We start from the raw sequence: 13,872 nt of genomic DNA, 5'->3' as shown, positions 1-13,872 counted from the left end.
TCTCCAGACCTCAGTCCAATAGAACATCTTTGGAGGGAGCTTAAACTCCGCGTTGCTCAGCGACAGCCCCGAAACCTGACAGATCTAGAGGAGATCTGTGTGGAGGAGTGGGCCAAAATCCCTGTTGCAGTGTGTGCAAACCTGGTCAAGAACTACAGGAAACGTTTGACCTCTGTAATTGCAAACAAAGGTTTCTGTACCAAATATTAACACTGATTTTCTCAGGTGTTCAAATACTTATGTTCAGCAGTGCAAGACAAGTAAATTCTTTAAAAATCATACAATGTGATTTCCTGAATTTTTTTTATTTAATTCTGTCTCTCAGAGTGGGAATGCACCTACAATGTGAATTTCAGACCCCTCCACGATTTCTAAGTGGGAGAACTTGCAAAATCGCAGGGTGTTCAAATACTTCTGTTCCTCACTGTAGATTCCTCTGCTATTTGGATCAACAATATTCATGTTTGCAGAGAGAAGTGAAAAGTCATGCTCTTCTCATGTGCATCGCTCTCTGGCCAATCAGAGGGAGAGAGGGAAACACGTTATCCAGTGAGGAGAGAAGAGAGAGACGTGGCCATGAAAACAACAAAGTGTGAGCCTGAAACAGAAATAGACAGAAACGAGAGCAGAGCAATGAAAAGAGGAGAACGGGAGCAGGAGGAGGAGGCTCTGAAATGGGCGGAGGATGCTGAGGGAAGAGAGGGGGAGGAGGACCGAGCTGGGCTGGAGGAGAGGTGGAGCTGGGAAAGCACACAAGCAGCAGAGCCATAAACAGCTACAGCAGCCTCCTCTACACTCACATCTGGAAATAACCCACACTCACAGACCTCAGCATCCATCAGTCGACTGACAACAACTTTTCTCACTGCATTTACATCCTGCTCTCTCCCATCTCTGAGCCTCAGGGAGGGGGAGAGAAAGAGCTGCATGTGTTATGTTTGGGAATTCACAGAGAGCTCAGCCTTTTGAAAATCCTCCCACTGCCGACAACAAACAGACAAGAGGAATGGCTCAGCGCACACTGGCTGCAGGAACAGCCACAAACAGCCAAGAGCGGAGTAGATCAGAGCATGTGTGGGGCGTGAAGCCTACGTGTGGAGTGAAGTGGACAGGACGCTGACTTCTTTCAATTCTGATCTGTGACTTAAAGCAGACCGTGGGCGGAAGACAGCTGGGGCTGCGATTCACAAAACCCGACCTGGCATGAAAACAAAGAGATGCTACAACTGAGGCTCCGTCACGATGGGAGCTGTTGAGTGAACTCACGTGGACAAAGGGAAACTTGATGCTTCGTTTGCTGCGCTTGAAGCCTGAATGAGGAACCAAAGGACGGAGTGCTACTGGCTCAAACAATCAACGACAATCAGAGACGGAGCTGTGTCTCAGCCGGAGCTACAAAGGTGCAGCGGTGGGATAAATGGATTGCCAAGAGGTGAGAGAAAGTGCAGCTGAGCGCTCTGCAGCTGGGTTCATGTCTTGACGTCCCTCGGGCTGGAATACAAGTGACAATAAAGAAGAAAACACCTGGATGAACTGTAGAGCAGCTACATTTTACCAGCTGTGCCCCCTTTTCACTGCTTTATCCATCACCAGCTCCCTTAGACTTTAACCTACTCCCCAAGTCCTCCTCCTCTTTTACCTCCACCCCGAGGTAGGAGCTGGCTGTGCTCCACCTGCCGACTTCCAGCCTGCTAAACAACAAAGGCCCAGGGGAGCACAGGAGCCTGTTTGGGCCTGGAGCTCAGAAACTGTGCCTTTTTATGAAGCCACATTTCTTTTTTCTTCCTCTTTTGCCCTCCAGATGGCTGCCATGGTGGCAGACAAAATAAACAGTGATGCCAGAGCACAAGCTAGCGTGAGCATGCATTACTGTGACATTGTGTAGCAGCCCCGCAGCTTAAACACAACAGTTCCCATAAGGTTTCCGTCTTGAATGCGTGACAGGATAAAATGATAAGAGACTGACCTAAACATCTACACTGGCCCTCTTTGCCTGCAGCCGAAGAGGAAAGACTTCCACATGTAAAGGGACCAAAATGATAAACAAGTACACACAGCGTGTGTTAGTTTGTCAGGAGTCTGTTTGTGTGTAGTGCAGATCACGTCAAAATGAGATGAACCACACTGCGCCAAGGATGTGAAAAACAAACAAACTTCTTAAAGGGAAAGTTCTGGAGAAACGAGTCGGGTCACAGCCCCTGTCGGCATCATGCTGTATGCTGGTAGTAACACTGGTCTTCTGCTGGGTGTGGTGGCGCCATCATACTGGGCTGCTGCTGTGCTGCTAGCCTGCCTCCAGCTGCCCCAGCTGAGCCCCGTCCAGGCCTCCATCTGCACGTCCCAGGCAGGCGGGTGCTTCTGTGCCTCGGACATCCTGAGCTGCACTGCCCTAGACCTGGAGCAGGTCCCCAGAGAAATGCCCGTCACTGCTGTCACTCTGGATCTCAGCCATAACCACATCAATCAGTTAAAGGGGGGTGCCTTTGAAGGACTGTACCGCCTGGAGACGTTACGGTTGGCACACAACCAGCTGAGTGTTATTCACCATGGCGCATTTCAGAATGCATCTGGGCTGCTGCTCCGACACCTGGACCTATCATCCAATCAGCTACATGTTTTGAAGCAGCACTATTTTCAAGAGCTCCCAGGATTGGAGGAACTGCTGCTGTTTAACAACCGTATCATCCAGGTGGAGAGCAGAGCTCTGGCTGGACTGGGAAGCCTCCGAAAGGCCTATCTCAGTCATAACCGCCTCACGCACTTCCCCTTCTTCTCCATCCAAGAGCACAGCCAACCTAACCTGACCCTGCTGGACCTGTCTTCAAACCGCCTGCTCAAACTGCCCCTGGAGGACATTTCAAACTTACCTGTTTCAGTCCAGAAAGGACTCTACCTGCACAACAACTCCCTGGAGTGTGAGTGCTCCATGTATGGACTGTTCAGGCTCTGGCAACAGAGAGAGTACGCCTCAGTGAGCGACTTCAAGAAGGAGCATACCTGCCGGCTCTACGGAATACAGAAAGGCACTGTGCGCTTCATGCTGCATGACCGCTACTTTCAGAAATGCAACTTGACTGCACTGAGAGAGGCTCTGAGAGAGCAGAACAGCAGCGTCTCAGTGAGGGCGGGGGCGGCGAAGCTGCTGCCCTGTGTGACCACCCTCACCGGCCACAGCGTCACTTTTCTCTGGGTGCCACCGAACAAGGAGTACGTTGCACCCCCAGGAAACAGGGGCTCACTGAAGATGTTCACCAACGGCAGCCTGCAGATCGTGGCGGCGCGTGCAGAAGATTCTGGCATCTACACGTGTATTGTTCTGGACCCACAGCAGCAGCGCAATGAAACCTGGGATGTCAACGTGACTGTGGTGGAGCACCACGAAGGTGAAGAACCATTCAACACAGGGCTCACCACCCTGCTGGGCTGTGTGGTGAGCCTGGTGCTGGTCCTCATGTACCTGTACCTGACACCCTGTCGCTGTCCTCCCTGTCTGAAAGCGCGGACCCCGGCTACAGCCACCCTGAACCTGGCGAACGAGGCTGGGGCGGGGAACGCCCAGTCCTCCATCCTCACCCCGAGCCCGCTGGCAACCACAGAGTGCCCGGGCCGCAAGGTCAGTACCAACAAGCATGTGGTGTTTCTGGAGCCAATCAGAGAGCAGCAGAATGGCAGACTCAGGGCGGGGCCGGGAGCTGGGGTGGGGCAAGGACATCTGGGGCCAGGTTTACTGCTAGGGCCAGAGCAGCACCCACAGCTTCACAGCCAGTCGCAGCAGAGGGCGGGGGACACAGACTCCATCATGTTCTCAGACACACCCACCACACGGACACAGTGACGGGACTGAGAGACACAGACTGGTACCTTCATCTCCTCTCACTCACCCTCCTCCTCCTCACCACCTCCCAGTGCACCCAGTACCTGACCTGAGCAAAACAATAATCCAGTGCTGACCAAGCTCCTCTCTTTGCTTTGAGACTATTCTCCTGCCTGGTAAATCAGACCAAGTGCAATTTTCAGGGACTGAGTACTGTTACCCAAACTGACACGTGTTATTGTTTGCCCAGGTCTGCCCACTAATACCCTACAGCCATGACCCCGTGCACTGTGACAGGACAGGCTCGCCCCCACGTACAGGGTAGGAGGTGACAGATGTAGGGAGGACAGTGCAGCTCTCAGATGTAAAACAGACCAAAGACAGAAGATTCAGGAACTGAGGGGGAATACCGCCTCACGATTGAGATGATGTGTAAACACAGCAGGGGTAGGAACCTGTGTGAGAGGACATCAGAGATGAGGGCGACGCAGAGCGTGCTCCTGCAAGCACGCTGAGCATGGATTGCTGCTGGAGACCAAGCGCACAGGGCTGTCCCTTTAAGCACGGCTTGTACCTTTAATAAACATTTGCTACAGATGCCTTCTAGTCTTGTACAGAGATGTAGAGAGAAACATGTTTCATGTTGCTGCATTTCCTGTTTGTTTGTTTCTTCCTGGTGTGTCAGTAGATTAGAGCCAGATTAATTTGCATAGTGTAGCTCTGTCACAATGTGAATGTTAGAGTAGACAAGCTAGAGAAGAAGAGCTTTTACCAAGCAAAAATAGACTCTGTTGTGAAGAAGAAGTTTAGTTCTGAGCTCCTGAACCCCTCATCCCTCCTCCTCCTCCTCCTCCTCCTCCTCTCCCCTGGAACCTGATTACTGTCATCACCAGTCAGAACAAAAGTCGAGCATCAGGAAAACAAAAGGGAAATAAATAAAGAAAAACCTCTGAGATGTCAGCTGAAATGATTTATACTGGGGAAGGAGAAGTGTTGTGTGCTGAGCTCATTTGGAGACAGTGGAACTTTATAAAAGCTTTATTAATGGGCGTTTTTATTTCTCACTGTGTCGGGGACAATAAAAGTGAAAATGAATGGGTGACGAAGGAGAGATCTGCTTGTGTGTAGGGGATACGGAGCAGGACTGACGGGACAGTCAGGGCAGACATGTTTCTGTTGTTATTGTCTTCACTGTATTCACTGCATCTTCCTCCTCCACTGCCTCCCTGCCCCCTCGTCTCTTCGTCTCTGTGTTAATAAACCTCTGTATCTGCACCGTCCATCTGAATGTTGGCATTCTTATTGTTACTGAGAGAACAGGACTTACCGGATGAAGTGTGTGTGCACATCTGTATCTGTACCGCCACAGTCAGACATATTCAGCCTTCGTGGAGTGAATAAACTCAAAATAATCAGCCGCACCGGTCCGACCATTCACTGATACTTCTCTCCACGTTCAACAACAACTTTACTCTCATTTTAAAAGAAAAGTCAAATGTTATTTGTTTTCTTGCCAGTGAACAAAAGGTGAGGGTCAGCACAGTTTCTCTAGTTTACAAGGTGTAAGACGAGAAACTGCGCCTCAAAAATCACGGGCCAACGGCACGAGGCGGACCCGCCGCCCGACAGCTGCCCCAGCAGGGCGCGGCAGCTACACATCACTGCTCCACAACATGGCACTGGTAGGTGGCCGGCCCCCTGGGTCGACACTCAACCCAGTCAACCAAGATACAAGTGGTATAATGGACACTGTCTGAGCTGTTGAACATTTTGACTACATCTTAGAGAAAAAAGGCAGCTCAGCGCATCACCTTCTGTCAGGTTAGGAAAAAAACAACAATAAACAACACTGATCCCAGCTCTGTGAGTAACACACTGCTGAGCTGCATCAAACCCACAGCGTTTCAACAGGGTCCATCTATTTGTAAGTACTTTTATTGTCCTAGATCATCAGACAACATCACATACTTGTCACTAAGGACGAGCGTACACTTCAGCACAGGTCAGTTAAATGTTGCTGGAGGCTCAGTGCTGCAGTTTTCTCATTCACTGTTTCACAGCAACAACAAGATGTGTGTGTGTTTTGGCAGCATTACAATATAAACTGAAGAAAACAGGAACAGAACTTTACTTCTGACTTTAAGTACCTTCTGCTCACAGTAATTCTGTAGAATCTAATGCAGGATTTCTACTTGTAATTGAGTGTTTTTGCTACTTTTCTTAATGAATGCTTGTGCCATGACCAGCTCCTCTGGGCTGACAGCCCCTGCCGACAGAGGCACTGACACAGTGGCTGAGCAGGAGGGAGAAGAAGAGAGAAAGTCACAGACAGAAGAAGGACAAGCCGCACAGATGAGGGAGACGTATTAGAGACGAGAGAAGAAGCTTGTTTACATTAATACAGAGACTGACGCCATCGCACACGAGATCTTTTTCTGTAAAAAACTGAATACAACTGGGCATCAGCAGCTGCCTGTTTGGTAATGTCACACTTATCACCACCATCACAGGTGTTGCCCCCATCGCCAGCCTGGTTCTGCACAGAGCCAGGCTCAAATGGTCTGCCGGTGTTAAAGCCCCAGTTCAGGGGTGTTTACACCCAGAGCGCCAAGTACGGCAGGAGCCTTGTCTGAGCATGGAAACCCTATTACCAACAACCTCATATGTGGAGACTACAGATGCTCCTGACATGCGTCAGTAATGAGACTTACACAGCACCCTAAGGGAGGTCAGTTCCACACTACCACCAGTGTGCGCGCATGTGATTAGTAGTGTACTGATGGAGCGACAACAGGAGCTGATGATTCCACGTTGAATGATAATAATGCTGTCTCCGTCCCTGTGCAGTGCCAAAACGTCCAATCCTTGCCCTGAGGGGAGTGGGGGTTTCTCAGAACAATAAAAAAACAACACAAACAGGCACATAAACATGTGATGTGTGTGGTCTGGCTCTAAAGCCTGGTGCATGTCCCTGAGTGCAGCCACTGGGGCCACCAACTGGACTGAGACTAGGTTCTCATTACATCGTTACATTAAAAGCATCTGTTTCCCTTCAGTGTCTTCACCAAAAGCACAGCTTTAGCACCACAGCAGAGTCCAGAGTGCAGCTTGGTGTGTGTACTGAACTCTGTCCTTGCTGCTGGATCGTGTTCACCAGCAGCGTATCTTCTGAATGAATGAAGCTCCACGTTTATTAACAGCAGCAGTCACCTACAGGAGGACGCTGCTGTGGATGTCGGATAAATAAAACCACGACTGTCCCACCAGAGTCCACACGCACAGTCGCGTCTGTGGTTTAGACAGCAACAGCACTGTTCAGGACAGATGGCGGCTCTGGTTCAGTGTCTGAAGTCCTGTGAACTGTCTGTGTTAAACCAGAGCACCAGGTTTCTCTGAGCTGAGCCCAGAGATGTGAGAGTTAGAACAGAACCAGAAACTGGTCCATAGAACTGGAGTCACTACAGGTGGAGGCTGGACTGTGAAATCAAACACATGGTCTGGGAACACTTTACTGGTCTGTACTCCTGTACTGGTCTGTTCACTGTCAACTTGCCTGTGACTTGTTACATACGTAAATCATTATGTTCAGAGAAAGTCAAGTCACCATTGTGTTTCCTACTAAATGTGTTTGTTGTTGCAGTTTAGGTGTGTGTACTTTTACAACCTGCTGCGTGAGCTGCTCAGTGACGCTCGGAGCTGTGGGGCTGTAACTTTCAATGTGATGCAGCATTTCAAGTTGCCAGTATATTTGCTCACACAGCTGTTGTCATTAACCAGTGTTTATGTTGATTTTGTCATTTTAAAATGAAAATGAAGCCTGAGTTCCTGTTGTTATGTGCAGAGGAAGTTTAACGACCCTGCCACAATAAAAGCACCCCAAAGAAAGAGACATTTACAGTGCAATAGTGAGCTGTGAGCTTTGTGAATGTGATTGTGCACTGGGGACAGGACCGAGTGTAAAAGCTAACTGTGAGTGTGTGGCCGCGCCCAGATGGACTCTGTGTGTTTACTAGCAGCTCAACTCTTGTTTGAAACACAGAGAAAAGATCTGAAGACAAAACCACACACACACAAACGCTTCTACAGGATGTGAAATCACTTCACACTGGCTTCACATACAGACTTCATCTATCCGTCAGTGATCACACACACACACCAACACACACAGGGTTGTCAGCCTCTATCTCGTCACACACTGCATTACAACTGCTCCAGTTTCATGTCAGAGCTCATCTTTGGTGAAACATCCAAACCTCTGAGAGAGATGTTGGTCCAAAAGACTGAAGACTGTGCAGAGAGAACTGAACCAGTTACTCACGTCAGCCTGGAAACAACAGGACGACATTTTAAGTCAAATCCCCAAAGTATGTGGGATTCCATTCGAGCTGTAAGCAATGTGACAGCTGCAGAGATGACCTGCAAAGGGCTAATGACTGGAAAGGTTTAACACCAGGTTTTAGATTTGTGACTACAGGGAGTGTGACAGGGAGCTGGCCTTCTGCCCATCCACTCCCAGGCTGGGATGATAAACTACTGACTGAGCCACTTCATGTTCAGCCTCTGTTTAAAGTTTACTCAAACACATCTCTGTGCCCCGATGGAGTCTCTTCCGGCCTTCTACAGACTTGAGCAGAGGAGCCTAGTGTTCCAGCAGCCCTCTGATACTCAATCTGTTCCTTTGGTCTGGAAGAAGTCTGCTATCCTCCCTGTGACTAGAACACCTCATCCAGTGGAAAACAATGGCTTTGGACCAACAGCCCTTACACTGAGATGTAAAGTGTCACCCCACAGTCTGTTCTGTTTGCTCAGGCTATCCTGGATAGTCTCAGCAGGTATGGAACAGCAGCATGCTTTGGCAATCTGACAACAAGGTTGACAAATACTGTGCAAACTGCAATGAAAATGATCAGCTGGAAAAATGATCACAGCCTCCAGTGTCTTTATGAAGACAGCAGACAGAATTTGAACTGTTAGGTCCCAGCAGATGATGCAGGGCCCCTTGATGTCAAATGTGCCTGCATCAGTTACCTTGTCAGGTGGTTTGTGCAATATTAAACCAGGTTAGCATGACACCTGTTTATTACAGTGCATCCCGCTTAGTGGAGCCACACAATGAAAGCCTCTTCAACCATTCAGTTAGGCGTCTGTGTGGAACACAAAGGGTGGAGGTTGGTTAGAGGACAAAGCAGACACTGGCTGAGATGGACACACTGTCAGATGGAACGACCTGGGTGACATAAGGATGTTTCACACAGTATCAGGATGTAACCCGAGAGATGTTTTGGTGTGGAAACAAGCATCACAGCAGGTGTGCAACTGAAGCCTACTGACTGCATCATTATAATAACATCACAAAACCAGCTCAAACTGGAGTCCAGCCGTCACATGCAGACACACAGAGGAATACAAAGTCACACAACAAGAAAGAAAGAAAGAAAGGACATCATTGATCTCCCCTTCACACCACTCTTTTCATTTTTCATGCTATTATTCAAATCAACATGCTATCACTGAACATCAGCAAAGATCCTCCGCAGACATAAATTACCAGGGAGAGCTGCTGATCATTATGCAGATCTATGAGGCGACTCAGTCACCGAAGAAAAGGCCATTATTCTACAGTACGACAGCCCACACAGTAATGATGCTGAGGGACAGAGAGGAAGCAAAGTAAAGAGAGCGTGAGAGGTGGATCACACTCATCACTGCAGGTATTTTCACAGGTTACCAGGAAGCTCTGCACACAGCACTCAAATTATTTAGAGCAGGAAAACTGCACAGATTCTTCCCATGTGTGTCAAACACCACAGTCAAATGTGACCATACAGACATGAAACATGTTGATCTGCCTCAGTGTGACGTCCACTTCCTAATGATCTCATGGTCTCTGATGTCCATCCAGAACAAACCTCTAAACCCACTGAGCCTGAGAATCTTCCTGTTGTTGAGTTTCCCTCAGTGCCACAGTGATGCAGTGGCAGCTGTGTGTGTGTGTGTGTGTATCTATGGGTCCGCTGCTCATCCTGCTGCTGGACATGTCTTCAGCTGTTTCAGCATATGCAGACAGCAGAGGATGTGACAGAGAAGAGGGCTGGGACAGAGGCTCAGAGCCAGCCTCCTAGAATCAACAGTATGTGCTTCTCAGCCTGCTGAAACAGGCACATGTGGCAAGGAATTCAGGCCAATCCAGATTATAACGCTGCTTCACCACAGTATGAGGACAATACTGGTTTTCTCGATGAACTAAATAAATCTTTTGGAAGGTTTGAGGCACTCAACGGCATCCTGATGAGAAGGCACTTCGTTTTGACACAGCTGATTTCCAGAGGACACTGAAAAAAGTCAACACGTGTAAGGCAGTGGGCCCCAATAACACCCCGGGGCGGGTACTCAGGGAATGTGCTGACCAGCAGGCCCATGTCCTCACACACACAGGCATACACACAGACGTTAACACGTCTCGTTCTATGAGCCGATGATCTAAGGCGAGCTGAACCGGAGAAGAGCCCACCTCCATCTCCACCCAGACACCGAGGAGAGGCTGAGATGGGACAGAAACTCCTTTTAAACACTGACCCATCCCAGATAAACAGCTGCACTCTGGGCCCACCGCCTGCAACACAAGATTAATACGTGTCTGTGAGTGTGAAGAAGGCCGAGGTCGGAGAGGTGAGGAGGAAGAGTCCAGGGAAAAGGGCAACACTCACACGAAGAATCGCATGTTTATGCTGAGCAGCAGTGAACAGTTACTTGTGGGCTCGTGTGAAGTGTGTCAGGCTTCAGCAGCTCGCCACAGACGGGTCAGAGAGCCAAGGCCATTTGTTGTTGAGTGAGTGACAGTGAGAGGAACAGTCAGTGAATAACTAGACTGGGCCTTCTGATACGCGTCTGAATCCTGTCAAATGAACGTGATGTTTTCCGTCTGGTTTTGGTGCAGGTTGTAGATCAGAAGGCCTGCAGAGTAGAGGAACAGCAGACGCTGAGTAAAGTATGGGCATGTGATGCAGGTCGTTTCCTCAGAGACGGAGGTAATGCAAGCACTTTTATTCAGTCAGAAAATCCACGAGCAGCACAGCCAGGCCTTGAAACTGTATCTGTGAAAACTATATCTAATATCTGAGAGTTTGAAAAACGTCTGGCAACAATGTACCTGCTGATGTTTATATCAACTTCAATACATTTTGATAAGATCCTTGTAAAAATGAGCTTGTAGTGTTCTCAGGCATCTCAAACCTTTCTTTGGCATATTTGACTCCAGTTATTTGGCAATTATCAGTCAACACATACGTCTTGCTGTACTGTCTGAGTGGAGTGGAAGACTTCATGAAAAGGCAGGAGTACTGTACATCAGAAATCACTTCCTGCCTCCAAATCCTCTTAACAAGACAGATGAGGCTCTGACTGTAAAGCTACAGACAGGCCCCAAGTGTTTGTGCCATTAGTATAGTCATTCACCACCACAGTGGATTTGAAATGGAACAATCATGATGTGCTTTAAACTATCAGCTGTAATTTAAAGGGTTTGTCAAAAATACTGCATGAACTGTGTCGGAAACAACCATTTTCATGGGCGACCCCCAGTTGGTTGCCTGCTACACACACAGCTATCAAAACTAAAAGCGCTGTGCGAGTGTCTGAAACACAGCGACCTTTGTATATATCCACCTAAACTTTGTGTGTGTGTGTGTATACAGTATATATATTTATTAGTATTTTTTATTTTCCTAATGCACATTTTTTTCTTGTTTACAAATTATTATTCTTTTCTTGCTCTCTCAGCCTCATCTTCTTTACTCGTCTACTTGCTGCCTTACAGAGGAACATTGTACAGACACACTGAGTCACTGGACCGGAGTCAAACTCCTCGTGTGTCCAACGCACTTGGCCAGTAAATCTGATTCTGATCCACAGCTAGCAACATTAGCACTGTAGTTAAGGTACTAATGCTTGGCACTGTGCTCCCAGGAGCTTCACAGGGGTAAACACTGCCGCACAACATCCTTGTTTTACTGCTGTGATGTGAATGAGCTGCCTGGCTGTGTCACGGTGCGGACGGACTCACAGACGTCCACACACAGTCAGCACAGACCCTCACCGGTGCAGAAAGCATGAAGGGGCCTTTACACACATGGGATGAACCACGTTGTCATGCAGATTCATGCTTTTAAACTGCAGCAGAGTGGCAATATAAACTCAGACGCCACAAAAAATGAAACAATACACAACACAGGAGAGAGACGCTGACATGAGTGAGCCTTCAAACCTCCATTAAGAAGGAATCCCCATCTGATGCTCCTGCTCGTCTTCCGCTACTAAAACCTATCATATCAATTATTCAGCAGCATAGGGTGAATAAAAGCAAGGCAGATGAAATCCCATCTTTGTCTCTCCCTGAGAGAACTACTGGAAAAGTAAGGCCTGGACTTCTCAACACTGTCGTCACTTATTAATCTAAAAGCCGTGAAAGCAGCTCTAGAGAGGAAGTTGCTCTGCTACACCACAGCAACAAGCTTGTGTCTGCAAACCCAAAGAGGGACGCACATTTCAATGAACTCCCTCTTCAGGTACTGGGGGAGTTAATCATGAAAAATGAGGAAAGCCCCAGACAGCGGCCTTCAGTTAACTCTTCTATTATTGTTTCACACTGTTGTGCTTCACCAGACTGAAGCAGATTTGACCTGAGCATGTGAACATAGTCACACAGCGCCCGTGGAACGCTCTCAGACATTCCTGCCTCAGAACATTTATAGACGTGTACAGATGGTGTTAATATTCAGCCGGCTGCCGCTGTCACCGTGTGCTGTACATCTTCTCTGAGCAAATCACATCACAAAGACACCTTCTCTACAGGCCACACACAAACTACCACATCACAGAACAGTAGAAGGACTGCAAGGAAACGGCACAAGCCAAAAATATCCTTTTCTGTTTCATCTATGTAGAGCTGCAACACTGGGTGCAGAGGTTTGAAAAGTCAGTCACAGCTGATTGACTGGGTCTCACTGTGGACTCTATTGTCTATATTCTTACATGTAGTCACAGGGTCCAATCATCAAAATGTCTCCGTTAACAGCAGCACGGTGAGCAGTGAGCAGCTCCCATGTGCAGTGGACCCATGGATGTACAGACAGCTGTCACTGGATCATGGTGGCACTGAAGGAAACTCAGGATTCTCAAGCAGGTTCTGCAGCTAAGGAACGCCATACTTCCCGTGAATTCAAACAGCATGTGTTGACTCCTAGAAAAAGGAAGATCAATCAGTCTTGACATGCTGTGCTGGTGAGCAGACACACTTCAATAACTAACTTCCTGTTGGTGGAAGAACGCCTGCATGCACCTGTCCTTCTCACCTCACCTGTCTCTCCCGCTGCCTCAGAGTGAAAACCCCGAGATTAGTCCCTCTCCAGGAAACAACTGGCACCTGCTCTACTTCATAATTGTTTAGATGTATTTGTTGCTTTTGAGTAAAACACCAAAGGTTTGCTGCTTCCAGCTTCTCAGATGGGACGACCACTTTGTAACAGGCCTTGTCTTTTCTTTTCCAGATTAATACTATCACATACACTCAACTGGCCACTTTATTAGGTACCCCTGTACAGCTGTGTGCACCTCAGTGCAACACCTCTGCCTTAACATCTGTTTATGAAGAGCAGAATTTTTCAGTTTTTGGTGAACTTGTCATAAATGTATAAATTCAGTTATATGTTTATTACTGAGGTCATAGTTAGAGGTGGTGTTATACTGGACTACATTATATTCAGAGGTGTCTGTTTATCTCTGTCCTCCCCTGCTACATAAATGAGAGGGTCACAATATTAGGAACGTACATTGAACTGCATACAGGTGAACAGGTGTACCTAATAAAGTGGCTAGTCAGTGTACATTGAACACAGGGTTAAATAAATGTGTTCTTCAGTGTGATTAGCTTCTGCAGGCTGCACAGGCACAGTACATCAAGTCAACGTGAAATGGGTAAATAAATGAATTACATTAAGCAGTATTAATGAGGCTGGATGTGATCAGGCCTGCCGTTCATTTATTAGGCATGTTAGCTTGTT

The 13,872-nt window shown here is 48.0% G+C and overlaps 1 protein-coding gene across 1 annotated transcript in view; it reads right to left on the bottom strand.

Moving 5' to 3' along the window:
• Window positions 1-13,872, bottom strand: part of LOC109966915 (E3 ubiquitin-protein ligase RNF123-like) — a 66,610-nt gene that overhangs the window by 32,775 nt on the left and 19,963 nt on the right. The window contains exon 3 of the mRNA XM_020612161.1: window positions 12,845-13,052. Within this exon, the coding sequence (XP_020467817.1) occupies window positions 12,845-12,867 (23 nt within the window). The 5' untranslated portion in view covers window positions 12,868-13,052. The remainder of the gene's footprint in view (window positions 1-12,844; window positions 13,053-13,872) is intronic.

Source organism: Monopterus albus, unplaced genomic scaffold (assembly GCF_001952655.1).
Source record: "Monopterus albus unplaced genomic scaffold, M_albus_1.0 scaffold121.1, whole genome shotgun sequence".
NCBI lineage: Eukaryota > Metazoa > Chordata > Actinopteri > Synbranchiformes > Synbranchidae > Monopterus > Monopterus albus.
This window is presented reverse-complemented; position numbering and strand designations above follow the sequence as displayed.